General features: G+C 41.3%; 1 protein-coding gene across 6 annotated transcripts in view; it reads right to left on the bottom strand.

The window, feature by feature from the left end:
* Positions 1–27,207, bottom strand: part of LOC119232488 (zinc finger protein 169) — a 54,818-nt gene that overhangs the window by 17,790 nt on the left and 9,821 nt on the right. For 3 of the 6 annotated variants that reach the window (XM_054689584.1, XM_054689583.1, XM_054689579.1), the window contains exons 1-4: positions 15,079–15,126; positions 10,237–10,325; positions 6,695–6,821; positions 6,145–6,240 (exon numbers count right to left, since the gene is read on the bottom strand). In XM_054689584.1, the coding sequence (XP_054545559.1) occupies positions 6,145–6,240; positions 6,695–6,821; positions 10,237–10,287 (274 nt within the window). In that variant the 5' untranslated portion in view covers positions 10,288–10,325; positions 15,079–15,126. Of the gene's footprint in view, positions 1–6,144; positions 6,241–6,694; positions 6,822–10,236; positions 10,326–11,267; positions 11,417–15,015; positions 15,040–15,078; positions 15,127–27,207 lie in introns of those variants that run through there. The other 3 variants (XM_054689580.1, XM_054689582.1, XM_054689581.1) reach the window with 3 other exon arrangements.

The following is a 27,207-nucleotide window of genomic DNA, read 5'->3' as shown; positions in this document are numbered from 1 at the left end:
TATTTATGTAAGTCACACATAGACAAATAACGTATAATCGCAGTCATATAAAGTGCATTCTACATAAAAAACCAAGCTCATAAATAAATAGAACAGATTGACCAGCAGTGGGAGGTAAGTGAAATAGACAAAGTGGGTCAAAATGTACAAACTTCTAATTATGAAATCACTAAGTCATGGGGATGTAATATATGGTGTGGTAGCAACTGCATATTTGGAAGCTGCTAAATAAGTCACTCTTAAAAGTTCTCATCACAAGGAAAAAAAAACTTATAACTGTGGTGATGGCTGTTAACTAGATTCATCATGTTAGTTATTTCTCAATATATAAACAAATATAGAACCATTATGTTGCACAAGTAAAACTAAGATATGTCAATTATAACTCAAAATTAATACATAAATGGTGCTAGAAAAAAGTGAGTATTTGTGTGTATTTAGATCCAGACCTGGCACCAAAGACAGTTTACTCAAAATAAATTATAGACCTAAATGTAAACTCAAAATTATAAAACTTCTAAGGAAAAGATATATGGAAATCTTTACTACCTTAGTTTAAGGCAAAGATTTCTTAAATACCCCACCAAAAGTGCAATTCATGAGAAAATAAAATTAGGACTTAATCAAAAGTATGAATTTCTCTTCGAAAGGCACTATTAAGAGACTGAAAAGCAATCCTCAGAGAAATTATTTATAAAGCAAATGACTGATCATGGACTTCTACATAGAATATATGAACTTTCAAAATTTATTAGTAAAAAACAGGACAAATTTTTTTAATGGGCAGTAGATTTCAAAATACACTTCAAAGAAGAAATACAGATGGCAACTAAGCAAAGGAAATGTCAAATAAAGCCATAATAAGATGCCACTAAACAGCTATGATAATTTTTTATTTTAATTTTTGACAGTTTACAAAGACCTAGAGCTTCGGGAACTCTCAGATACTGCTGGTCAGAATATGAAATGGTGTAGCCATATTGGAAAACAGTTTTTGAATTGCATAAAAAGTCAAATACACACTTTATCTTACAACTCAGTGATTGCAGTTCCAGGTATTTAACCAAAAGAAATGAAAGCAAACTACACAAAGACTTGTAAATGTTTATAACACAGGGTTTATTTGTAGTCATCAAAAACTGGAGATTACACAAATGTCCTTTAATTGGTGAATGGCTAAATCAATTGTGATATATCTGTATCTGTACCTATTTAAAAACTTGCCAAATTCTATACTTATTACACTTCAATATATCTTGTAATTATTCCTTATGTATTATGCCATAACACTTTATACCAATAACATTTTATATTATCTTTCATACCTTATATATAATAGATCTTTAAAAAACAAAACAAAACAGGGAGTGATGCCTCTAAGATGGTGACATAGGCTGTTCCTGACTTTACTACCCCCTCAAAAGTAGAAAAACTGGTAATTCATGATACTACGGGAGTGAAGCTGAAGACCCTCCACCACACAGACCACGACAGACAGACTGCATTAAAAAGGTGAAAGGAATGGCAGCACTCTAACCATGCTAAGCACACTGTGTATCTACCAAGGCCAGTGCTGTACCATGCCAAGTCCCAGGTCCCATCTGAGCCTAGAGTTTTTCTAGTGGGAAGAGAAAGTCCAGGGTAACATTCACCCTTTCCAGCACTGCACAGCAGTATGTGGGAGGCTCTATTCTGATCTTTTATCATAGGGATTGCAGAAGAACCTGCAAGACTCAACCACTAGAAATCTGATTATGATGGGGTGGAGAGGGGATGCACTTGAAACAACCAGCTCAAATCTTAGTAGACCAGGTTCCTGCCTGCAAATCCCAAGCAGTAATTCCAACCAGTGGATTTGCTCCTCTGCAAAACCAAGTCAGTGGTGTACTCTGACCTGGGATCTCAGCAGGACACAGGACCTACTTTGAGTAGTTTTGCTGGCCCTTGGGCCTGGTTTGCCCTCAACCAGGCACAACAGCTGAGTTATAGTTCCCCCTTCTGTGAAGAGTGGCTTCCAGGCCCTCCCAACCAAAGAACCAAAAGCCAGTAGGAAGGAAGGAAGGAAGGAAGGAAATAATAAAAATTAAGGGCAAAAATAAATGCAATAGTAATTTAAAAAAAGATAATCCAAAAGATTAATGAAACCAAAAGCTAGGTCTATGAAAAAATAAAATAGACAAACCTCTACCTAGGCTCACAAAAAAGGGGAGAAAACTCAAATAGGATCCAAAATGAAACATTACTATGAACATTTATCTTCTAATAACTTAGTTGAATAACCTAGAAGACATGGACAAATATACCAACATCTAAGACTGAATAAGGAAAATATAGCAAACCCAAACAAACCAATTACAAGCAAGGAAACTGAAGCAGTAATTAAAAACTCTCCCAAAAAACGAAAGTCCTGGACCAGATATTTTCACAAGTAAATTATACCAAGCTATCCTTCTCAAACTCTCCCACAAACACATTTATGAGGCCACAAACACATTTATGAGGCCATTACCCTAATACCAAAACCAGACAAAGACAACATGTAAAGAGAAAATTAGACCAATTTCCCTAAAGAACATAGATGGAAAAACCCTCAACAAAACCTTAGCAAACTGAATTTAACAATGCATTAAAAGGATTCTACACCATGACCAAGTTGGACTTAGTCCAAGAACACAAGAATGGTTCAACATCTGAAAATCAACATAATTCACTGCATCAATAAAACCATATTAGCATATCAAGAGATGTCAAGAAAACATTGGTAAGATTCAACACCCATTTATGATGAAAACGCTCAAAAAACAGCATAAATGGAACATACCTCAACATAATGTTATATGTGACAAACTCATAGCCAAGATCATTCTCAATCATGAAAAACTGAAAGCTTTTCCACTAAAATCTGGTACCAGACAAGGATGTCCACTTTCACCACTACTATTCAACATAGGATAAAAAATTCTAGCTAGAGCAATTAGGCAAGGGAAGGCTATAAGTGGAATTCGAATTGGGAAAAAAAGTAGTAAGTCCTTAGTTACCAAGCAACTCACTTTAGCCTTAAGACTCATGCTAATGGTGAAGGGATGAAAAAGATTATTTTAAGGCCATTTATTCTGCTTTAGTTTTCTGTCTAGATGATCTAGCCAATGATTTAAGTGGGAGTGTTAAAATCCCTTACTATTATTGTGTTGTTGTCATTTACTTTTCGGTCTGTTAATATTTTGTCAATCTGCTGTTCCTTTTGTCTTAGCTTGCCATCTTTATATGTGTTGTGATATCTTGTGATATCAATATGCTTTGCCTTCTTTATCATGTCCTTTTCTGAAATATTATAGGATGTTCCCTTGTGGCTATCCTAAGACTTATATAAAATAACTCAAAATTAAACACTTTAAAACTAGTAACAACTTAAATATAATTCCAAGATTTACACTTTTATTTCTCTTCCCACTCACATTTGAGGTTATTGATATTATAATTTATACATTTTTATATTGTTCCTAAAATATATCTATGGTTATTTTTATTACTTAAACTTCTAAGTTATACATTAATTACACTCTACCACTAGCATACAGAAACTATGACTATATATATCATTACCAGTGAGTTTTACTCTGCTATTTTATGATTTAGTTAGCATTCTTATTTCCCATTCAGTGATTCCCTTTAGTATTTCCTGTAAGGTATATCTAATGGTGAATTTCCTAGTATGCATCCTGAAAGAAAGTCTTTCCATGTGTTTCCAAGGAAGTAACACATGGATATAACAAATTTAATAGTTATCTACCTGAAATAAATGTCCAAAAGAAGGGAATAACTCAACTGCATTTAAAAAATACTTAATTGTAGGGCCTCCCCGGTGGCGCAGCGATTGAGCGCTGGGTTGCGAGGCTGCCCGCGGCCTCTGTGGCGCCGGTTCGATCCCCGGCTGCTCCCCGGCCACCGGAGGAGGGTCCCACATGGCGCGCAGACCCCTCCTGCCGCCCGCTGCTCCCCTCAGCAGTGTACTTCGGTCCTTCTGCCTGCTCTGCTCCCTGCTCTGGCTCTGGTGAATTCTCTCACCCTCCCGCGCTTCTGACTGTACCCAGTGCATGTATAAACAGAACAAACAAACAAACCAGCTAACAAATGAATAAAGTATGCCTCTATTAAAAAAAAATAAATAAAAAAAAAAATACTTAATTGTATAAGCTTTTAAAAGGTATAAACTAGGGCCTCCCCGGTGGCGCAGCGGTTGAGCGCTGGGTTGCGAAGCTGCCCACAGCCTCTGCGGCGCCGGTTCGATCCCCGGCTGCTCCCCGGCCACCGGAGGAGGGTCCCACATGGCGCGCAGACCTCTCCTGCCGCCCGCTGCTCCCCTCAGCAGTGTACTTCGGTCCTTCTGCCTGCTCTGCTCTCTGCTCTGGCTCTGGTGAATTCTCTCACCCTCCCGCGCTTCTGACTGTACCCAGTGCATGTATAAACAAAAAAAAAAAAAAAAAAACAAAGAAAGAAAACATGCCTCTATAAAAAAAAAAAAAAAAAAAAAAAAAAAAGGTATAAACTAAGCCTACACATTTTAGTTTTCTTTTCCTATAAACAATCCTTTAGTGAAGAATGTAAACCCAAATCCAGGGAAATCTTAATTTGGGAGACCTTTTAAGTTATTTTTTTCTTTGCTTCCTGCTTTAAATTCTTCTACCTGATTAATTCTATTTAAAGCACTTTCTAAATTTGTCTGTATTTCATTCAGAATCTCTTTGTATGATTTTTAAAATGTATTCAATCTCTTTGGTGAAGAACTCTTTGTTCTTGGATCCCCTTCTGAGATCTTGCATCTACCTACCTGCCTTTGACTGACCTTGCAGTATCTCATTTAACATTTTTAATATTGTTGTTTTAAAGTTGTTGTCAGATAGTTTGTCTATTTCTGTCTCCTTTACATTTGTCCCAGGACTTCTGTCTTCTTTTTTCTATTCCATTTTGTGTTGAGTTATCCCTTGATCCTAGGAATGTGTGTTGCCTTGTTTATAGCTATTTATGCATGTGTATGTGGTTGGGGCACTGGAGATTTAGCATTGTTTTTACCTTGGTGTACCTTGGTGTGAGGTAGAGGGAGGAGGGGGTTCTGGGTCTTTAATACTCAATCTCAGTTTCAGAAATGGCATGTTAGGTACCTCTAACCTACTTTGGTTCCACAACAAGCTGGATTCCACACTTAGATTATCTTCACTTCCCACCCTGCCTTCCTGATTTTCCTTTCTGCCTGAATCTCCCAGTGGGGAGACCAAGGGAGTCACTCTCTGGGATTAATTTGCACTTGACCCAAAGGTGGCACTCGTGTGCTAACTTAATACTACGGTAGCCTGCCCTGCTCTTGCCTCAGCTGCCACTTCTGAAGGCTGGGATATACCTGCCCTTTGTTTATTTTCCTAAAGTATTTGTGAGTTAACTCTGAAGTCCTCCTTTCTGCTGTTAGGCCAGGCTCAGCCTGGCTTTTCTTTGATCTCTTCTGGGAGGGGTGGAGGAGGGGGCTTTTGGAGCCCAAGCCATCCCAATAGGGAAGTTCTCAATTTTCTGGGTCTCAGAATTCTTACTGCCCAGGGTTAGGTCGGGCCACAGCCAGGGAAGCTACAGGGATTGTCAAATGGTTTCAAAACTTTCTTTTCTAAACTATAGGGAAGGCACATTGGCACTCGTTGTATAATTCTTTGTTGTAACCTTAAATAATCCATCATAAAAAAAAAGAAACAAAGTTATAGACATTTACGGGGTAAAACGGAGCATACAGGTTACTAGATTGAGAGCAGAAATTGGACAATATCTACCAGAGACAGCTGCCTTAGTCTCAGAAAGAAGTGTATGCTGAAGATCAGGTCTACCAATAAAAGCCCAGGAATAGAAAGAATCCTAAAAGTGCTCAAAAAAGGAAAGCCATGTGAACAGAGTGAGATCTCCTCAGAGAAGAGGTAGGTGGAATGCCAGGGAAGCTCTCCCTGGGGTGCACATAACAGTTTGACAGGGAGGCGACATTCTGCAGCCTGTAACAGCAGCCTGAGAGGCTCAGAGAAGCCTCTTTAGGAGCTCATAGTAGCTCTACCTTTTCAATTGCCAAATGCCTCTCTGCCCACTCTCCATGACTATCTGTTCCTTCCCACTCACCAGGACAAAGGTCCAGAAGACATTCAGTCTCCTCTCTCCAGGGCTCGTCCCCTTGCTCCAGTTGTGTAATGAGCTTTGGCTTGGAAAATGCAATTCCTATTCACAAAGAAAGAAATCAAGGTGACAGTGGGTTAGGTGGCTTAAGAGACTTATCTAACAGTCAGCCAGGTAATGCAAAAACCTATGTAACAGTAAGGAAGCACAATGTGGGGCAAAAGCACTCTGAATACTGACAAAGGATGCCTGAGGTAGGGAATGCTGGCTGTAAAGGCAGTACACAATCCCACCATGTGTTTGCGTGAATACAAATACTCCCCCATTTGAAGAAAGATATCTTCAGAGGAGGGGCCTGGCCTGGGAAGGGATTTAGACTGCAGTATCTGATACCACACACACAACTTCACTATTTTTAACTGCACAGAATCTAGACATTCTCTGGAGGTATAGGAAAAATATTGTTTCCTTTCTGAGTCAAAAGTATGGTGGCTGCTACACAAAACCTTTAGGTGCCCCCTGGCTGAATCTGAAATCTGAGACAGGCCATTCTTACCCACTGACACCAAGTGGCTGTAGTTCTCCAGCATTACATCCCGATATAGAGTCCTCTGGGCAGGACTCAGCAGCTTCCATTCCTTCTGGGTAAAGGCCACAGCAACGTCCTTGAAGGCCGTTAATGCCTGTAACAAAAACACATTGCTGCTCACCTGGAGCCAGGCACACCCACTAATCAACTTAACTTTGTCACCAACCAGGGCCAAGACAGCAAGAAAGATGGCATGGCACACCCAGTGAGATTTATGAATCTTGCTTTTAACTTGAACCCTTGTGTTCAAGACTATTAATCCCCTTCACATATTGCTGGTTAGTCAATTTAGGGGTCCTCTAGTCTGTTCTATTGATCTATAACGGTGTAAAAAAATCTTGATTACTGTAGGCATATATACATATATATACACGTGTGTGTATAATATACATATATACGTATATATATACACACGTATATATACGTATATACACACACACACACACACAATGTTAACTGATTCCTCACACTTTATATTTCATTTTAAAGGTGAATTCAGTTTTTCTAGGGCATGTATTGGCCCATACAAAGTTTAGAATAATCTTATCCAAATCTACAAAAAAACCCTTGCTTTAAATTTTTACCTGATTTGCATTAAGCCTATCTATCAAATACACACGCAAATTCTTGTTTAGTTATGGGGATGGATGTTAACTAGACTTATTGTAGTCTTTTTTTTTTTTTTTCATTTTGCAATATATACAAACACTGAATCTCTGCTGCACACCTTAAACTAGTGTTTTATATCACTTATACCTCAACAACAAAAACCCTGGGATTTAAAAAAAAGCAAACCTATTTAGAGAGAACTGACATATTAACTATAACTATGTTGGGCCTGCTCTGCTCCCCACTCTGGCTCTAGTGAATTCTCTCACCCTCCCGCGCTTTTGACTGCACCCAGTGCTTGTATAAATAAATAAATAAATCTTTAAAAAAAAAAAAAAAAACTGTAACTATGTTGGCTGTTCAAATCTATAAACACAATGTCTTTCCATTTATTGAGATGTTCTTTGATTCCTCTCATCAGCATTTGTGGTTTTCTGCATATAAAATCTATATATGTATTATAAGATGGACATCTAAGAATTTCTTTTTTTTTTAGTGGTTAATGTTAATTGTATTTTTCAATTTCGGTGATCAAATGCTCATCACTATGACACAGAAACTTTAAGTGAAATAACTCAATTCTTTCCCTCCTGTGTTTCTTTCCTATATCTCCTTTACTTACTCACATAGAACACTCACACTTCTGACACTCTCATCACCAAATGTATGGAGGTTTTTCACCACACCAAGCAATTCTCTAATACCAACAGGGATACCTACAATTTAACTTAATTCAGATGCCACAGGTTAAGAGCACAGTCCCACAAGACTCTCCTCCTCTCCCCTTACACACACACGCGCATTTCAGACACCACCTGCAAGCCCTGGTTATCAGTAGCACTTCAGATCAACTGGCTACAGATCACAAGTTTCAATGACCCCGCTCCTGGGGTTCAATTATTTTGCTGGAGAGGCTCACAGGACTCAGTGAAATAATTAACTTACATTTACCAGTTTATCAAGGGATATAAAAGATATAAATTAACAGTCAAAGAGATCACATAAGGCTAAGGCTGGGACAGTCCCAAGCCCAGAAGTTTCTGACCCATGGAGCTGGGATGTGTCACCCTCCCAGGGTGACTCTGTTTGCTTCCCAGGGTGGAGTTATCTATTGTGGTAGAGATTCTGCAATAAGGCAAGAGAAGAAATACAATGCATTCAGACTGTAAAAGAAAGAAAACTGTTCCTATATGCAGATGTCACAGTTATCTGTGTAGAAAATCTCTAGGAACCCAGGACAAAAAAATGAGAGCTAATAAGTGAGTTCAGCCAGGTTGTAGGATTGAAGATAAATGTATAAACAACTGTATTTCTGTGAGAGGACAGATGATGTTCTCTGTCCCAGCTATATACACAGGGCTCCTGAAAGCCTTTTAAGTTCCTAGGTGATAGGTGTTCTCATGAGGACTTCTGTGGAGAGCCACAGAGGCAGGGTTGTCCCTCCACAACAAAGGCATGCTGCCAATCCAGTGGGCCTGGAGCATACAGTTATCAAACCAGAGATAAATATTCTCCAGCCTTAATATCTAATAGAGTTTACCTAGCGAGGTTTTGGACTCATTGGGAGCCATCACCCTACCTTCTTTCTGCTTTCTGCCTTTTGAAATGGGAATATCTAGCCTATGCCTGTGCCACCATTTTTATTGTATCAATTATGTAAATTGTCTGGTTAGAAAGGGATCACAACTGATGTGGAATTTTGCCTTAGGATGAATGGTATCTCAATTTATAGCTCACCGATACACTATATCTTTAGATGAGATTTTGGACTTCAAGGTCTGGTGCTTCAAAGTTAAGACTTTTGAGACTGTGAGGATAAAATAATGTATTTTCATGTGAGAAGGCCAAGGATTTTGGGGACCAGGGGTTGAAATGCTATGGACTGAATTGTGTTCTCCAAAATTCATATGTATCATTTTCATGTTGTGATTAATAAAAATATTTCTTTAAAAAAGTGCCTACCTGGCATCTGTTGAGGTGGTCAATAAATACTAAATTCAATTTAATGTATCAATTTACTTGCTGCCTCATCTTAAGAAATAGAAAATCTTTCTTTTAGGACAAATATTCAATTACTATTTACTTCCAAACCCTTGATTTCAACATAACAAACTCCTTAAAATCCTTTAAGACCCAGCTTGCTCCAAGGTCAAGTCCACACTCCTCAGTGTGGCTTTCAGGATACTCAGGAATTGTCTCCATCCAGGCTCAGAAGGGAAAAAGGCAAAGCCTCCAAGGGTTGAGCAAGTAAGAAGTAACTGAAGCAGGTGCTTTGACCTTGGGTTCAAGGGAAGATAGTGGGGTGACTACACTGTGAACATGTTGTGTGATAGCAGCATAGTGATCTATTCTCAAGGAAATTGGCAATCTAAATATTTAGGTGTAATCTTCCAATATTTAAGTGTGGAGACTCATTTAAAGTGTGGGACGGCCAAGCCAAATCTATCCATGTATCCTAACTGGACAGCAAGTTAGCATCCTGACCTCCAGACATAGAAAACTGACCATAGGACACTGGCTATTTCATGCCTCACATTGTGAGGATAACCTGTTGCTCCCCAGGTCTCTGAGACACACTAGGCTTCCTGCCGCATTCCCACAGGTATGTCTTCCCTCAGCCAAGTCCTTCAGAGTCAGCTCAGGAGGACATCCCTTGAAAGCCTGTCTTTGCTTGTGCAGGTCTTGGGAACCACTGAGTACATAAGCAAGAACATCCTGTATTTTATTTCACTGCTTAGTTATTTAAATGAGTTCTAAGCCACAGATGGCACAGAGGAGTCCAGCAGAGGCACCATGTATGATGGAACATACCTCCTAGACCAGAGCTAGATCAAGGCTGCTCACAAACGAGAAAAGACAGTGGGTATATCCTGCAAGAGCTAGGAAATTTCTGGGCTTACCTCATCCCTGGTTGTCAGGAACCCAGGAGCCATATTCCTGATCTTTGGCATGCTCTTTTCTAGAGAACAGTCAAGTTGCAGAGGCAGATCTAGAAAAAGAGAAGTGAGAGGGGTACTTAGAAGGACCCTTCCATCCAGCCTCCCACTTCAGCAGGGTGAGGGGAAGCAAGGAAGGTAGATTGCAAGAGAGCATCAAAGCAGCCTCTGCTTACCCAGTATCCTGTAAGAAAGACCCATAGATCTGGGCTAGCAGTGGCTCAGTCCCAATCTCTGGTTGGGAAATGAAGCCCCCAACACTCAGCGGTTGGATAAGACTGTCACTGTGTGTACTCTATTAAGACAGATAAGGCCTCAGAGAGCCACAGATGAACACTAACATAGAAAAATAATCTTTCACAGTGAAAGCAGAAGTAGCCCATCCACATCTGCTCTGAGGCCAAGGACAAACCCAAAATTCAGAGCAGAAGTGCTACAGGACTATGCAGAGTATCAATAGAGGGAAAGCTCGAAGCAGGATGGAAGTTATAATCTGGCTGCACCCTTCCCTCCATTTCCATAGCCAAGATTAGGGGACCAAGATTTGAAATGACTTGGCCCGCGTCTTCAACAAGTCAGTTTCATGAAGAAATTTTTAATTGGGGAGATTTCTTTAATGAAAAGATATTTAAGAGGTAAATCATCTTAAGATATCATTGATATGCCTAGTGCACAAATGATGTATAAAAAACATTTGGGGGACTACAAAAAGTTGAACTAGGATTTGGACAATGTTAGGGATTTATTGTGAATATCATTAGCTGTGATTACACTATTCTGGATCTAGATGAAAACAACAGTCATTAAAAATTGATGAAGTATTGAAGAATAAACTGACATACCTGCAGTTTTTTAAAAATGCAAAGCCGGGGCCTCCCTGGTGGCACAAGAGTTAAGACACAGCACTATGAAGCTATCTGTAGTCACTGCAGCACCAGTTTGATCCCCAGCCAGGGAGCTAACCCACATGGCACAGCAGACCTCTCCTGTCTCACCTGCTGCTCCCCTCAGCAGAGTATTTCAGTGGATCCACCTGTTCTGCTCTCCACTCTGTCTCTGGTGAATCCTCTCACCCCCTGCACCTCTGGCCTGCACTCCAGTTCTATGCAAAAATAAAATCTTTTTTTAAAAAAAATAAGATAAACTATACAAAGAATTAAAAAGTCAGGGCCTCCCTGTGGCGCAGGGGTTAAGTAGCAGCACTATGAAGCTGTCCGTAGCTGCTGTAGCACAAGTTTGATCCCTGGCCAGGGAGCTACCCACATGGCGCAGGAGACTTCTCCTGTCTCAACTGCTGCTCCCCTCAGCAGTGTATTTCAATCTGCCTGCTCTGTTCCCCACTCTGTCTCTGGTAAATTCTCCCCCACCCCCACTTCTTGCCTGTACTCCAGTTCTTTTATGCATAAATAAATAATCTTTTTTTAAAAAGAATTAAAAAGCCACACTATTTGCAAATATTAAAATTGCTAGGATCCTTGAGGGTAAGTGGTGGCCACTAGTGCCAGGTTGGGACCCATGAGCTGAACAGAGTCTCTGACGGAGCTAGCCCAATCTTCTATCTGGATTTCTGCTTACCTGCATGAGTCTGAGGGCAGAACCATGACGAAAACTGGGAGGAGGTGAGAGGAGGAAGCCCTAGCACCCAGGAAGCCTCTCCCTGTCCCGGAAGTCTGCCAGCCTTGGCCCCAAATGACCCATCTGTGCCTAAACAGCACTCTCTTGGAGATGCTATATGCTAAGCAGCTATTTCTCCTGAGAAATTCTCTGTGTTCCAGCAGGGACTAGAACAAAGGCCCAGGAAATCAGGGAATCGGTGACAGCAACAGCAGAAGAACCCAATGAATTGCAGTTTTGTTGTTCTTGCCTCTCACTGTACCCCTTGCTACCTTTCACCACTTCCAGCAAGAATGCTTCACTCTGTGTGGCAGAGAATGTGATCCTTCTATTAGGGAACTTGGCTTATTTCAGACAATTTCTTTTTAGGCTATTTCTCTGGCAGAGTGGAACATATCTGCCATATGGGAGCCTTGGAAACTCTTCTTCCCTTATATTTCCTCTGAGGTATTTTAAACGTTTTTCACCTGACCCACACCTCAATACTTCACCGGGCTTTGCTTCCCGTATCAAAGGCAAGCTCTGTTTTCTGTCTTGACCAAATGTACTTTCCCCCTTAACCCTAGCTGGTACTTGTGGCTGGTCATGCCAACCTTTTTTGGTTTGGTTTTAATCCGATAAGGAGTGGGAGACAAAGAAAATGCTATTTCTTTGTACTTCATATAGCCTGGCCTAAGAGATTTTTCAGGAACCTTATGTGTGGTATTTTATAGGGCCCCTAGGGCAATGTACTTATTTTACTCATTTAATTCAGTGCTTACTGTATGCATAAAACTAGACTATAAACTCCATGAAATCATAAATACATAATAAAATAAAATTGCTAACCCCCAGGTCTGAAACTATAAAACTTCCTAGAAGAAAACAACAGGAGAAAGCTTCATGACATTGGAATAGGTAATGATTTCTTGGATATAACACAAAAAGTACAATATAACAGGCAAAAACAGAGGCACAAAATAAAGAGCCCATTAAACTTAAAGACTTCTGCACAGGCCTCCCTGGTGGCCTAGGGGTTAAGACTCAGCGCTATCACCACTAAGGCCTGGGTTTGATCCCCAGCCAGGGAGCTAACCCACTTATGGAGCACCAGACCTCTCCTGTCTCTCCTGCTGCTCCCCTTAGCAGTGTATTTCAGTAAATGCCTGTTCTGTTCCCCACTCCTTCTCTGGTGAATCCTCTCCTCCCCCTCCCCCACTTCTGACCTACAGCCCAATTCTTCTACACATAAATAAATAAACCTTAAAAAAAAAAATACTTCTGCACAGCAAAGGAAACAATCAACTAAGTGAAAATGCAACTTACAGAAGGGAAGAAAATATATGGAAATCACAAGTTAGATATGGCATTAATATCCAGTCTAATATATAGAACTAATATATAGATCTAATATATAGTTCTAATATATAGAACTCCTACAGTTCATTAAAAAAAACCTATTAATCCGGGACCTCCCTGGTGGTGCAAGGGGTTAAGCACCACACTATGAAGCAATCCGCAGCCTCTGCAGCACAAGTTCGATCCCGGCTGGCCAGAGAGCAACCCACATGGAGAAGCAGATCTCTCCTGTCTTGCCCGCTGCTCCCCTCAGCCTTGTATTTCAGTCCTTCTGCCTGTTCTGCTCCTCACTCTGTCTCTGGTGAATCCTCTCACCCCTCGCATCTCTGGCCTATACCCCAGTTCTTGTATGCATAAATAAATAAATCTTAAAAAAAAAATAAGCCTATTAATCTGATATTAAAAGGATCTGAGTAGAAATTTCTCCAAAGAGATACAGTGGACAACAGCATGTGAAAAGATACTAAACTTCAAATATCATCAGGGAAATATAAATAAAAATCACAGTGTGATAGTACCTCATAGTATTAGAATGGCCATTATTTAAAAAAAAAAAAAGACAAAATAACAAGTTTTGATAAGGATGTAAAGAAATTGGACTTCTAGTGCATTATTGGTGGAACTGTAAAATGATGCAGTTGCTATGGAGAACAGTATGAAAGTTCCTCAAAATACTAATAACAGAACTACCAGATGATTCAACTATTCCAATTCTGGGTATTTATTCAAAGGAACTGAAAACAGGATCTCAATTATTTGTACAGTCATGTTTGTCAAGACTCTGAAACAATAGAAATTTCCATCGACAATGGATATATGCATACCACTTTTTCTTTATATATATGCCACATATAATATTACTGTGCCTTTAAAAAGGAAATCCTGACACAAATTATAACATAGATAAAACTTGAGGATACTATGCTAAGTGAAAGAAGCCAGTCACAAAGACAAATACCGCATGATTCACTTATTAAGGTATCTAAAGTAACAGAAACATAAAATAGAATGGTGGTGACCAGGGGCTGGAGGGAAGGGGTAAGGTCATACTGTTAATACTGTATTGTACGCTTAAAAATTGTTGAGGATAAATGTACGTTGTTTCTTACAAAAAAATGAAAATCAAGGCTGTTGATCAAGCCTCAAAATTTGTGAAACCCCTAGGAAATGTGATTTTTAAAAACGAGACCTCCCAATGAGATGACACTTGACATTGTGGATCTGGAGATAAATGACAGGCTCTTTGATAAGTGATGAATCTAAGGGATGAATGAGTACGCGGAACTTCACAGCTACTTTTGGGTGTCTGCAGTATTTTCTTAATGAAATATCAAAAGAAAGAACTTAAATCTGGATGCCTTATACTACTCAGTCCTCCCCAACCCACTCCCGCCCCTGTAATCCAAAGGGTGAACCAACAGTGCCCTGGGTTAGGGGGCTGTTTCCCGCCCCACCCGGTGCTGAAAGAACCCCCAAGGCCAGAGGGCACCGCCCCTCTGCACACGCCGACGCCGGCGCAGCCCGGCATACCCCACCCAGCCCGGTCGTTCGGCTCACCCAGGAGCCCGTGGGCCCGAGCCGTCCCGCAAAGATGAGGCAAGTCTGGGCTTTTGGCCCCCCGCCCGTCCTTCCCCCAAACCCGGGCCTATGGGCGTTGCCGCAGAGACGGGGCGCGTCCCTGCCCTGGGGATGTTGCTGGCGTCCCAGCCCCGGCCCGGCCCGCCGGGCAACGCGAGCCCAGCGGAGAAACCAAACCACCGTCACCCCCAGGTCCCCCAACCCTCCACACACCCCGGTCGTCACCCAGTTTTCCCTTTGCCCCTTCCCGCGGAGCCAGGCGTCGGGCTCGCTCACCAAGGCGAGGAACGACGGCCTCGCCGCGCCGCGCAGCGCCGGCGGGGCGCAAAAAGACGCTACCCACAATGCCCCGGCGCAAGGGACGGCGCTAGCGCAGCGATGGGTGAGACTACACTACCCACAATGCTCCGGGGCGAGGGCTGCGCTGCCCTGACGGCCCCCAGGGCCCGGGATCACCACCGCTCCAAAGCCTGGGGCACCTGGCTGCAAGGCCCACAAAGCGGAGGGAGGGGGACCTGCCCTCCCCACTCACAGGACGTCAGCTTGTAAGACCAGCTCTGGTGTCTGCTCCTCGGCTCCCACTGGAATCCACCCTAACTAAAAGTATTTTACTGGTAACAAAAATCATTTAGATATAACAGAATAGAAAGCTCAGAAACATCAGTCTTTACAGAGACTGACACGCTTTTTCTAGGACTTTGACAAAAATGTTTTCAAATTACTTCCTAGTTGCTTCTGCTCGAATTATTGAGAACCAGAGTTGGCCACCTACCTAATTTGGCTAGTTTACAAAACAAATGTAAAAAGAAATCAGAGACATAAGACAATAAAATACAAATGATTGTGAAAGTCATCTTGCAGTGTGACAGGTCTTTGCAATCATTAAATCAAAGCAGAGACCATCAAGAAAACAGTGCCTTTTAAAAAAATGCCTTAATACAACAGTGCTAGGGTAAGAGTATCCCTGTTCATAGGTAGAGATCACTCTTATATTGAGAAACAAGAAATTCAGCTGAAGTGACTGAGCCTGCTATGGAGAGAGGAAAGGAACAGTTCCACAAATTCTTCATTGGTAGCTTAAGCTTTGAAACCACAGCAGCTTTGTTACAGGGCAGCCCAGATATAAAAAGGGTTGCCTGACTGTGGGTCCTCACCTGCGCACTTAAAAAGGACTTAATACTCCACTGCAGGCACACACAAAAGGTTAATAAAAGATTTATTCACAAGGGAAGGGGGAAATGAGGAAATGTACAACTCAAGGAGAAAAGTGGGAGATAAAGTCTTAAATGTGTCCTACACGATCCACAGATCTGGAATCCCAAATGTCACTCTGAGAGCTGGCGGTGAGCCAAGAGCTGGGAGGCCAAAAGGCAAGAGCCGGAGCCCAAGGCCCACGTGTCTGGCTTTTATACCAAACCTGGCTGCTTAACTCCACCCTCAGGTCCCAGCAACCCTCCCTTTGGTGATGATGGGATTTGTCTTTCCCAATGTCTTGATGGCTTTGGTCTGGAGTGGGGGTGGAGTCCACAAAGCCTGTATGGGATTAGCTCAGGACATCCTTTCCCCCAAGTTTAATTAAGTACCATGAGTCATGGGGAAAACTTACAGATTGTAAGATCCCTCACTAGTGATCCTGCAAGCAACACATCAAGGTTTTTTTGGTTTTGTAACCTTCCTTCCATGGCTGAGGTTGATGCCCCCATGGCTATAAGATCTAATTCAACTAAAGGGTGTGTGTCTAAACCAAGACACACTGTAGCAAGACAGGAACCTGAAAAATGTGATGTTCATGTCACTGTGAAGAAGTAGTTTGTTGGGGAATTAAAGAAGATACTAAGAAACATCACCTTGGAAGATTACTTCAAGGAAGAGGAAAGTTGATACCACTTGAGAGGCAATCTGGAAAGAAAAGAGATACTACGGCTTTATCACTTTTGATGACTGTGATTTTGTAGATAAAATAGTTTATGAAATACCATACCATCAGGGGTCAGGAGACTGTACAGACAACAAATGCAAAAAATCCAAAGTTCTAGGACTGGCAGAGGAAGCTACTCTCTTTGGGGGGGATTCATACAGAGGTAGTAGAAATTTTGGACGAAAGTCAGGAAGCAACTTTAGAGAACAATCTATCTGATGAATAGGGAAGAGGATGTGGTTTGGATAATGGTTACAGTGGGTACAGAGGAAGATGTGGAGGTGGCAGTTTTGGAGTCAGCACTGATTTCGAAGAAGGAATACAGAGTGCAGTGGAGGACCTGGATATTGCACCAGGGTAGGAGCTACAGAGGTGGTTATGACACTATTACTACAGAGGAGGAAATGGTGGAAGTGGAAATGACTTTGGAAATGATTTTGGATATTTTGGTGACAGTAGGAACACGGGGACATTATGGTGGGGGAAACTATGGTCCAGGAGACAGTTATAAAGGTGGGTGTTATAGGGAAGGAACCAATATTCAACTTCCTCCTATTTCTCATGGGCTTCCCTGTGTAACTCGGAGAGGATGACAGCCAGAAGTAACAGAAGAGTTTCAGGTTTTCAAAATAAAAATGTTTAAGGAACTTATTTCTAAGACATGCATAAATATGCAGTGATATGGTAGAAGACACCATAGAGGCAGAGAGCTGCTTTTTTGAATGACTTGAATGACTTTTGAATGACTATTAGTGGGATCATTTCTTACCTGTTAACTGTCATTTCTTTCTAGTGGTCCTTGTAAGACAATGGAAGCAGGAGTTCCTTGACAATGTTAAATGGGTAAAGTTCAACTGTTTTGTGAAAAACTTTTAAACAATATTCTCAAAATATTGAAAAACTGCTAGCCAGGATCATGTTTTCCTTTTAAAATTATGTGTGTATCTATAGTCAAGAAGCCTTTTTACACTTGCTTTAATAAAATAGCTATAAGGGAAGAAAGTACCTCTGGAATTCCAGCCAAAATAGAATAGACCCCTTCCTACCTTCCTGCCAGGCTCTCCCTCTTACCACTAGAAACCTCTGTACATAACACAACAAACAAGCATAGACAAAATCTGAATGTGAAAGCAAGACCCTCAATGGGCCATGGGATTTGAGCAACCACACAGTTGTGAGTTCTCAATATTTCCAAGTGCTGGAGAATCCTCCAACTAGGAACAGCCTAATAAGCATAGACCAAAAGAACCCTCTAAGAAACAAGAAAATTGTAAGTTATATGGTACTTACATAAAATTAAAATATTGGGCAAACTAGCTTTCCAAAATGGCTATACTAATTTATATCACCACACTCTTTACAATTTACAGTTCTAACAAAAGCTAAATAATATATATTCTTTTTTTTTTTTTAAAGATTTATTTATTTATTTATTTATACAAGCACTGGGTACAGTCAGAAGTGTGGGAGGGTGAGAGAACACCAGAGCCAGAGTGGGGAACAGAACAGGCAGACCGACAAAATACACAGCTGAGGGGAGCGGTGGACGTGGCAGAAAAGGTCTGTCGTGCCATGTGGGACCCTCTCCAGCAGCGGGGGATCGATTGAACCCGTGCTGCAGAGGCTGCAGGCAGCTTCGCAGCCCAGAGCTCAACCCCTGCGCCACCAGGGGAGGCCCAATATATATTCTTAACAATATATATTGTTCAATTTCTTTAAAGACTTGAGCAAAATACACTTCACCAAAGAAGTATATGATGCACAGCATCAATCAAATGTCAATCCAAACCACAAAGAGAGCACTATACACCTACTAAAATGGCTAAAACTAAAAAGACCAGTTGTACCAAGTGTTGGTGAAGGTTTGGTACAACTGGAACTCTCATTGCTTGTGGCAATATAAAATGTTGCTTCAGAAGACAGTATGACAGTCTCTTTTAAAGTTAAACACTCATTTACTATATGACCCAGCAATTTGATTCCTAGATATTTATCAAGAACTGAAAGATTAAAAAGTTTATTCATGAAAGCTCCAAACTGCAAATAACCCAAGTATCCATCTAATAGTAAATGGATAAACTGCAATAACATCCCTAGAATAGACTACTACTTAACAGTAAGAGCACTACTTTGATATAAATGTGTAAGAACATGGATAAGTTGTACATTCCATTTGCCATGTGAAAGAATCCAGGCTGAAAAGATTACATTCTGTTACTATCCCATGTATATATTGTGGGAAAATGACATTATAAGGACAATAAACAGATCAGTTGTTATCAGAAGCTGGAAGGGATGGTGAGAGGATTAGCTGCAAAGGGTCATGGGGGCACTTTAATGGTGACAGAAATGTTCACTGGTGGCAGTTACACTGTTGTATATGATTTTCAAAATTCACCAAATTGTACATGTAAAACAGTGACTTTATTATATGTAAATTATATCTAATCTTTTTTTGAAAAAGATACTCCTTATCTATCACAATTATACCTGCATTTAATTTTGAGCATTTACTGCATTTACTGCAGTAAATTACTATTTACTGCATTTCAAAAAGTTATTCTACAGAAAGCTTGCGCATAAAACAAAGTGTGTGCAAGGACTACCATGGCATGCTTGTGATGGTGCACTAAGGGGAATGCACTTGTTAGGGTTGGGAATTGGAGGGAGATGCTCTGCTTTGGTACTTTTTGGATTTTGAATATATGTGTTCATTGTATGGAAAAACAAAACAAAACAAACAGCATTCTTTAAAGTGATTTCCATGGTCTGGGTGAGAGATGCCGGTGGCCTGGTCAAGGTCTCCTCACCTCTGGGCAAAGGCAAGCAGGCTCTTGCCTCTGCATCTCCACATCTGTTCTGAATGCCTACCCACACTTCTATCAGCCAGGAGTTTTCAAATCCAAGGGCATTATAAGAGTCTTATCCTGGGACTTTGAGCCTCTGAGTTGGAATATGTCTGCCTTCCTTTGCTCTCACACCAGGTCAAGGGCCCCTTGGGGCAGGAAGCAGGAATTTGTGTTTAGGAGTGAGACTAGTCTTCCCAAGGGTGGGTGCTCAGGTTACTTAATGGCATGGCCGCCAGATGGCAGCCTAGCTCCATTCTCAAGGCTAGTTTCAGACACCAAGTCTGTCCAACAAGGTGGCCGCAAGCCAAATGACAGGCACTGAGCACTTGAAAGCAGCCAGTCCTGATTGTTTTACAAAACATACACAGATTTTAGAGATTTAGTATGGAACAAGAAGAAAATGTGGTTTTGTATTGGTACATGTTGAACAAGTATTTTAGAGATAGTAAAATATATTGAAATGATCACCTATATTTTTAAAAAAAGATTTACGTATACAAGAACTAGGGTGTAGGCCAGGGGTGTGGAGGGTTCTCGAGGATTCACCAGAGACAGAGTGGGGAACAGAACAGGCAGACTAACTGAAAATACACTGCTGAGGGGAGCAGCAGGTAAGACAGGAGAGATCTGCTGCGCTATGTGGGTCAGCTCCCTGGCTGGGGATCAAACTCATGCTGCTGATAGCTTCCTAGTGCTGAGACGGATGCAATGCATTGCCCATGCCAGCCAATATGCTACACTTGATATGTAGTCACTCACATCAATCCAATTCAGTCAAAAACTATGGGACAAGGAGAGGGCCCTGCCCACATTCCCCAGGAGTGACTAGTAGAGCTAGCTGTACCCAGATATCGCTAGGACAGACCTTCTCTTCATCACACTGCCTTCCTTGGAGCCTCTTGGGCCTTCCACCTCCTTCCTGATGTGTTGGTAATCCTGACAGCAATTCCCTTCATTCTGTCCTGTTCTTCAATCACCTCCGCTTTCTTGAAAGCACAAATTGAGGGGTTCACTTCCCAGGCAATGGCCACACAGAGGAGTGAGGATGTTGGTTTGTGTCTTCACATCATGCTTGTCTGAATGGAATGTGCTAGAGGGAAGACTCTCTGAAGGTTGCCAGGACAGAAAGCTTTTGTGGGGGCTAACTTTGTGCCAGACCTGTGCTATGCACTCTTCTTATATTGTCTCATTTAATTCACAAGCCACCCCCCTGAAGTAGGTGCTATTACCCCATCTTACAGTCGAGGAATCTAAGGCATAGAGATTTCTCTGTGGACAAGAGGTCTTGCAATCTATTCTATGTCTTTCTTGGGTCTTCAGTTACAATATCTCAGTAGTCTGACTGCAGACAATTACCTTTCTGATGATGGGGAGCCTAGGCCTCCCAGAGGCTGCAAGGGGAATGAGTGGGAGAGCCCCAAAAGTCTGACTGATATGAGACAATTGGAGTGAAAAGAGGAACAAGATGCCCTGGAGGAGACATAGTCATATCTTTACCTTTTGTGGATTTGTGTTACCTAATGAACAAGAAATCTTACACCAGCAGTCATGGGCTAGGCAGTCCAGGTATGGCTGGTAACCCTCAGCATCATATTCTACAACGCACACCTTTCACCCACCTTCAACAGCCTGCTCACTGCTCCCACACATATCACCCTGCTGGCCCGTCCCCTGTCCTTTGCTCCTTTCCCCGCTGGAAACACCCTTCCCCATACACCCTCCAACAGCCCTCTGTCTTTGCCTGTCCTCATTCATGGTACTGAGGTGAAGACACAGGGAAGTTAAACACAACAAAGTTGTTTAGTCTGTCAGGAGCCTAGAATGCTAGGAGAATTAATAGAAACCTGGAGAGAGTTCCTGACACTGAGGAGAAAACAAAGGTCTTGGGCGAAGGGAAACCTGAAACAAAGGTGAGGTAGAGAAGCCTAAGGAAAATATTTAAAGACCATGGATTTCAGTGACTACCATAAGTGCCTCGGATGCAAATTAGCCATGCAAATGGCTTTGGACAAGTCACTTCCAGCGTGCCTGGCAAACATCACAACCTTAGCGTTTGATTCTTCCAACAAAGTGGGATTATGTGCTACTCTATCCCCAGTTTGCAAATAAAGAAACTGAGGCATTGGAATATGACACCATTTCTGAACATCACACAGCTAGTATGTGTTGGCGTCTGGGATCCAAGGACCAGATCTGTAACAAGGACAGTACAGATGATTAAGAGCTTAGTCAAGGCATCCATCATGTGTAAAGTGAGGATTCAGGGCCCAGTCATAACATGGAAATAGTAACAGGAAGGAGAAACTAGATTCCACAGATACTGAGGCAGCAGAAAAACAGGATTTTATCACAAGTAGTAACATATGCATGGTGAAGTGTACATTTTAGAGCTCATCCAATCCATTATTCCAGGAGAATCTCCCAAGGGACTTGTAAGCAGAGGAGGGAATTTTACCTCATTTTGCAAGTAAAGAAACAAGTATTTTTCAGTCATTAAACAAAAGATTGCCATTTGCAACAACATGGATGGACCTCAAGGGCATTATGCTAAGTAAGATAAGTCAAGACACTATGATTTCACTTATATGTAGAATCTAAAAAGGCCGAACTCAGAAAGAGAGAATGGTAGTTACCCGGAACTGGGAGAAATGAGATGTTGTCAAAGGACACAAGCCTATAGTGATAAATGGAATAAATTCTGGGGATGTGGTTTACAGTATGGTGATTAGTTACAATGCTATAAAATACACTTTAAAAGTTTCTATAAATATTAAAAATGTTTCAATAACAACAACAAAACTGTAATTGTGTGAGGTGAAGGATGTTTTAACTTTTACTGTGATAAAATTTTGCAATATGTAGGTGTATCAAATCATCACATTGTATATATCATTTATACAACTTACACATCAACTCAATAAAACCATTGTGGTGGGGGACACGATGAGGTACCATCCAACTCATGTTGGATGGTGTCATCAGTAAGGCAAGACATAACAGATATTTGAAAGGATGTAGAGAAAGGGAATCCTGTACATTGGTAATGGGAATGAAAACTGCTATAGCCATCATGAAAAACAATATAGCAATTCCTCAAAAATTTAAAAAGAGAACTATTCTACCATACTCAGCAATTCTACTCCTAGGTATTTCTTCTACAGATGAAAACAGATGTCCACAGAAAGATATGTATGCAAATATGTATAGCAGCATAAATTGAGCCAAATCTAGAAAAAAATTCAAATACTCACCAATCACTAAAAGGATAAACAAAATGTGGCAGAGCCATAAAAGAGAATATTACTCAGCAATAAAAAGGAACAGGGCTTACATATGCTAAGTGAATGAAGTCATACTGAAAGGACCACACACTGCATGATTCTTAGGAACTAGGTCACCGTTCTCTCAGTCACAAAAGAACTGTGTATCCACAGGCTATTATTTTCAAGGGCTTTTCACTAACTGGAATTCTTTTTCCCACTATTCATGCATCCTCTGCTCTGCCATTCACCATAACCCGTCCCCTTTGCACCTGTGGTGGGGTTCCCAAGGTATTTTTAAAACCTTCAGAAGATTACTTAGGAACAATATTTAAAATCCCGGGATTCATTAGGCCAAAGTATTGTACCTCAAATTGTGTGCATCTTTTCAGATTTTCTCAGCCACCTCCTTTCTCATTTTGGTCAGTGTCCCACCTCTGCTGAGTCACTTCTGCACCAGATTTAGTGTTAGGCTTCCCGTGCAGCTGCCAAAGAACTGGACAATGCTTCCTGGAAACTTAAGAGGATTAGCTCCTTGTGAGGATCTAATACCACAGGGATTCTAACTAATGGGAAGCAAAACATGGAAGAAAGCCAGAAAAATTTAAAAAAGGATGCATATATATGGAGGGACTTCCTGTTTAGCACAGAAAGTGTTAATGCAAACTTGTTAATACTGGAACCTTGTTCTCATTTATAGTTCTCTGCTAGGCAAAGGACACAATTCTTACATGTGTAACTGTTAACAAGCAAGGACTCCAAGTATATGTATATGCATGCACATATGTATGTGTATAAATAGATATGTACACACATTTATTGAGATCTCATATGAAACATGTTCATGTTAAATACTCTGGATAATATACCTACATGTATAAAATGAGATACTGCAAACTGTCTACATCACCTGTGACAAAGTTAAGCTATACAGCTTGCTTTCAAAAAGCTGTTTCTGTATCAGTATTTCACTACATGTGAAACTACTTACGAATAGTTAAGTTTCAGATGATGGTAATCGCAGAGGTTCAAATCTTGCAATTATCACTTAAGAACACAAACACATAACAAGTTTTTTAAGTTCTGAATACCTTGAGCCCACTAATGGCAGAAAACTGAAGTATCATCTTGTTAAGGTAACTGCTTTGAGTTAAAGTAGTTTTATGAAATACTGTTTAGCTACCAAAAAAAAAAAAAAAAAATGAAATCCTGTCATTTGCAATATGAATGGGCCTAGAGGAAAAGTCAGTCAGATAACCAAAAACACTATATGACATATGGTAGAGAAAACATGAAATGAAACAAAAGCTTCTGAATGGTTACCAGAAAGGAGGCATGGGGAGGGAGGGAGGGCTGTGCAATTTGGGGGAAAGGAGAGAATGGTGTGGCGAAAATGTTTTTTCAGCGGTGAATTTAATGTAGTATATACACATGTTGATTCTCAGCGATGCACTTACATATTATGATGCAAGGTTACTTCAGTTTAAAAAAATTAAATGGTAATTCAGTTCCAAAGAACATACAGGGCCTTCCTGGTGGCGCAAGGGGTTAAGACACAAACTATGAAGCTATCAGCAGCCACTGCAGTAGGAGTTCGATCCCTGTCCAGGGAGGAGACCCACATGGTAAAGCAGACCTCTCCTGACTTGCCCGCTGCTCCCCTCAGCAGTGTATTTCAATCTGCCTGTTCTGTTCCCCACTCTGTCTCTGGTGAATCCACTCACCCTCCACACCTCTGGCCTATATCCCAGTTCTTGTATGCATAAATAAATCTTTAAAAAAAAAAAAAAGCATACAATGAAAACTATTCCTAAATGGGTAAAATCAAAAAAGTTGTAGTTTATCCAACTCAGGATTCTCCCCCCTACCTCTTTTCTTCCCTATAGGTAATCCAATTTTTCAAAAAGCTAACATCTCAGTACCAGGGAGATGTCCGGCTCTTGTAGTCTTTGATCCTTGCTGGCCACCATTAATAAGATCCACATTTCTGAAACATTGCTCAGCTACACCCCCCCTTCCTCTCCACCACTCCTTACTTATCATTGGTCTGGTCATAACCCTAGACCAAGAATTTGGGCTCCTTTCCTGAAATGAGGATTCATGCCTCAATAAAAAGTGTTCTCTGAGCAGGATGTCATGTGGGTGGACCTTCCACAGCACCTCCCTGTCCAAGTTACAGTACTCCTTCCTCACCCCTCACTGACAAGGTGTCATGCTCACCATGGATTTCCCTAGATGTATGATCTTCCCAAGTAATGTCAAACTAGTCATCCTTGCTCCCAGGTCTCACACCCCATTTGATCTGGGGAATCGCACCATACCCATCCCAGACTGCTGAGCACTGGAACTCCTCCAGTACTCCCCAAAGCTGACCTCAGCTATATTCCCTCCTACCTCACTGCTTGCTGGTAAAACCTTCTTGGGTAAATAAAGTTCATCATACTGTTTCTACTTCACTGCATATAATGCAACTTATTGTCCCCAGCCCTACAGGTTTAGCTCTTTAAGTTTATATAAGATTAAAAAAAAGTTAAGTATCTCCTACTGTCATTAACTTTCCAATTTTATAAGCCTAAGCAAGAATGTGTTCATTAGTTATTGCTAAGTTACGTGTCTGTCCTTCCATTTGGTCATACTAAGCCTCTTAGCCTAATTCTACAGTGAACTTCAAAGGGAAGGGGGGAAAAGTGTTTTTATTAAAATGTCCCACTGTGGTCAGGATGTCAATAATGGAGTCACTTGGGGTGGGGGTGGGGAGTGGTTTCAGGGCAAATACTTCCTGTCCAATTTTGCTATGAACCTGCAACTGTTCTACACAACTAAGAAAAAAGAAAAAGGTTTTATTAGTTCTAGTCTGTAGCAAGTCCTGTGTTAGAGGTGATGTGTTAGAGGGTCCAAGCAGACCTCAGCAGCCCTCTCTGCTGAGCTGTAAAGCCCCATACAACATCCCCTTTGGACTGAACTTCAGTTTCAACTGAGAGCTTCAAGCCCAGAGAAGTTGGAGGGGTCCCAACTCAACATCCTTTGAGGCAGCCCCAAGTATTGACACAGGTGGAATAGAGCCTTTTGATTTCATGTTTTTCCCCAGTGCCCTCTGCTATATAGTTGCTTGAACACTTCCATCTCTCCCCAGTCTCCTTACTAGTGGCGCCATTTCTGTTCAGCCTGGCAATCAGCCTGTTAGGTTATTTTCAGCCTCCTTGCAGCTACATCAGCTTAGCCCAGCAGCTACTGTTGAGACACAAAGGAAGCACTAGCTTGTGTTGCTGCGAAGACCATTCAATAAGATTTGATGGTTGACGTGTGCCTACCCTTACATCTTCATGCCTTGCAAAAAGGGTGATGGCCATTATAGCCATCATACTGTAACAGAGGTGGCGTTGAGGATGGAAATCATGTGCCAGAGATAGCAGAGAAACTAGAACGTAGGACTTTGCTACGCTCCATACAGCACTGTACCATCTCCATGTTTCTTTGAAATGGTCCTTCCAACATCAATAGCAGTTCAATGCAGTCACTCCATCCCCAGGCTCTTATTTTAGAAAAATAGCCTTTATGTCAAATTAAAACTTTTTTAAGCTAGTTTTCAAGCAAATGGGACTTGAGAACCCCCCAAGGAGTTAGCACACAGCAGATTTCCTCAGGCCAACCATTCAACCAAAAATCAATGGCTAAGGTACTGCTATCCAATCCCCAAGGGCCCCTCAGTTGTCTCCCTGTCCTTCCCCTAAGACCTTCACAGTGAAAGGCAAAATAGGAAACAAAATTGGGAACAGCGAAGAACCTGGAAAATTACTTCAATGGCATGGGGACTGAGAGCTGGCTGGTGTGGACCAAATATTTTATTAAGGATGCTTACAATACTTTTATAAACGAAAGTAGAGAAAATTTATAATTGATCAAAAAATCTTTCCCAATCCTACTAGTCAATATCACTTTCATATCCTTGCTCTTTTCCTAAAAATGAAATTGATGCAATTTTGCCACCCAATTGAGAACTTCCTTTCACTATGAAATCTTTAAATATATTACCGTTCAAAATCATTACCAAAAAAAAAAAAATTAAAAGCACCGTTGGTATGCTAATGCACACACATCTCAGTGAGCACCATTTTTTTTTGGGGGACCCTCGCTGGCGGCCGGGGAACAAACCAGCGCTGCAGAGGCCGCGGGCAGCCTCACAGCCCAGCGCTCAACCGCTGCACCACCAGGGGAGGCCCCACCATTCTTAATGTGATGTATCTGTGTTCAACCAGACTGGGAAGCAAAATGAGATGAGGGAAATTTCTACAAGGTAATGTCTGCCTGAACTCAAGGAATGAGAATTACCAGTGGAAAGTGTCCTAAGCAGATGGAACTGTGTGTGTACAAACACTCA

This window comes from Talpa occidentalis, unplaced genomic scaffold (genome assembly GCF_014898055.3).
Source record: "Talpa occidentalis isolate TD23 unplaced genomic scaffold, MPIMG_talOcc4v2.1 talOcc4.7, whole genome shotgun sequence".
Taxonomy (NCBI): Eukaryota; Metazoa; Chordata; class Mammalia; order Eulipotyphla; family Talpidae; genus Talpa; species Talpa occidentalis.
This window is presented reverse-complemented; position numbering and strand designations above follow the sequence as displayed.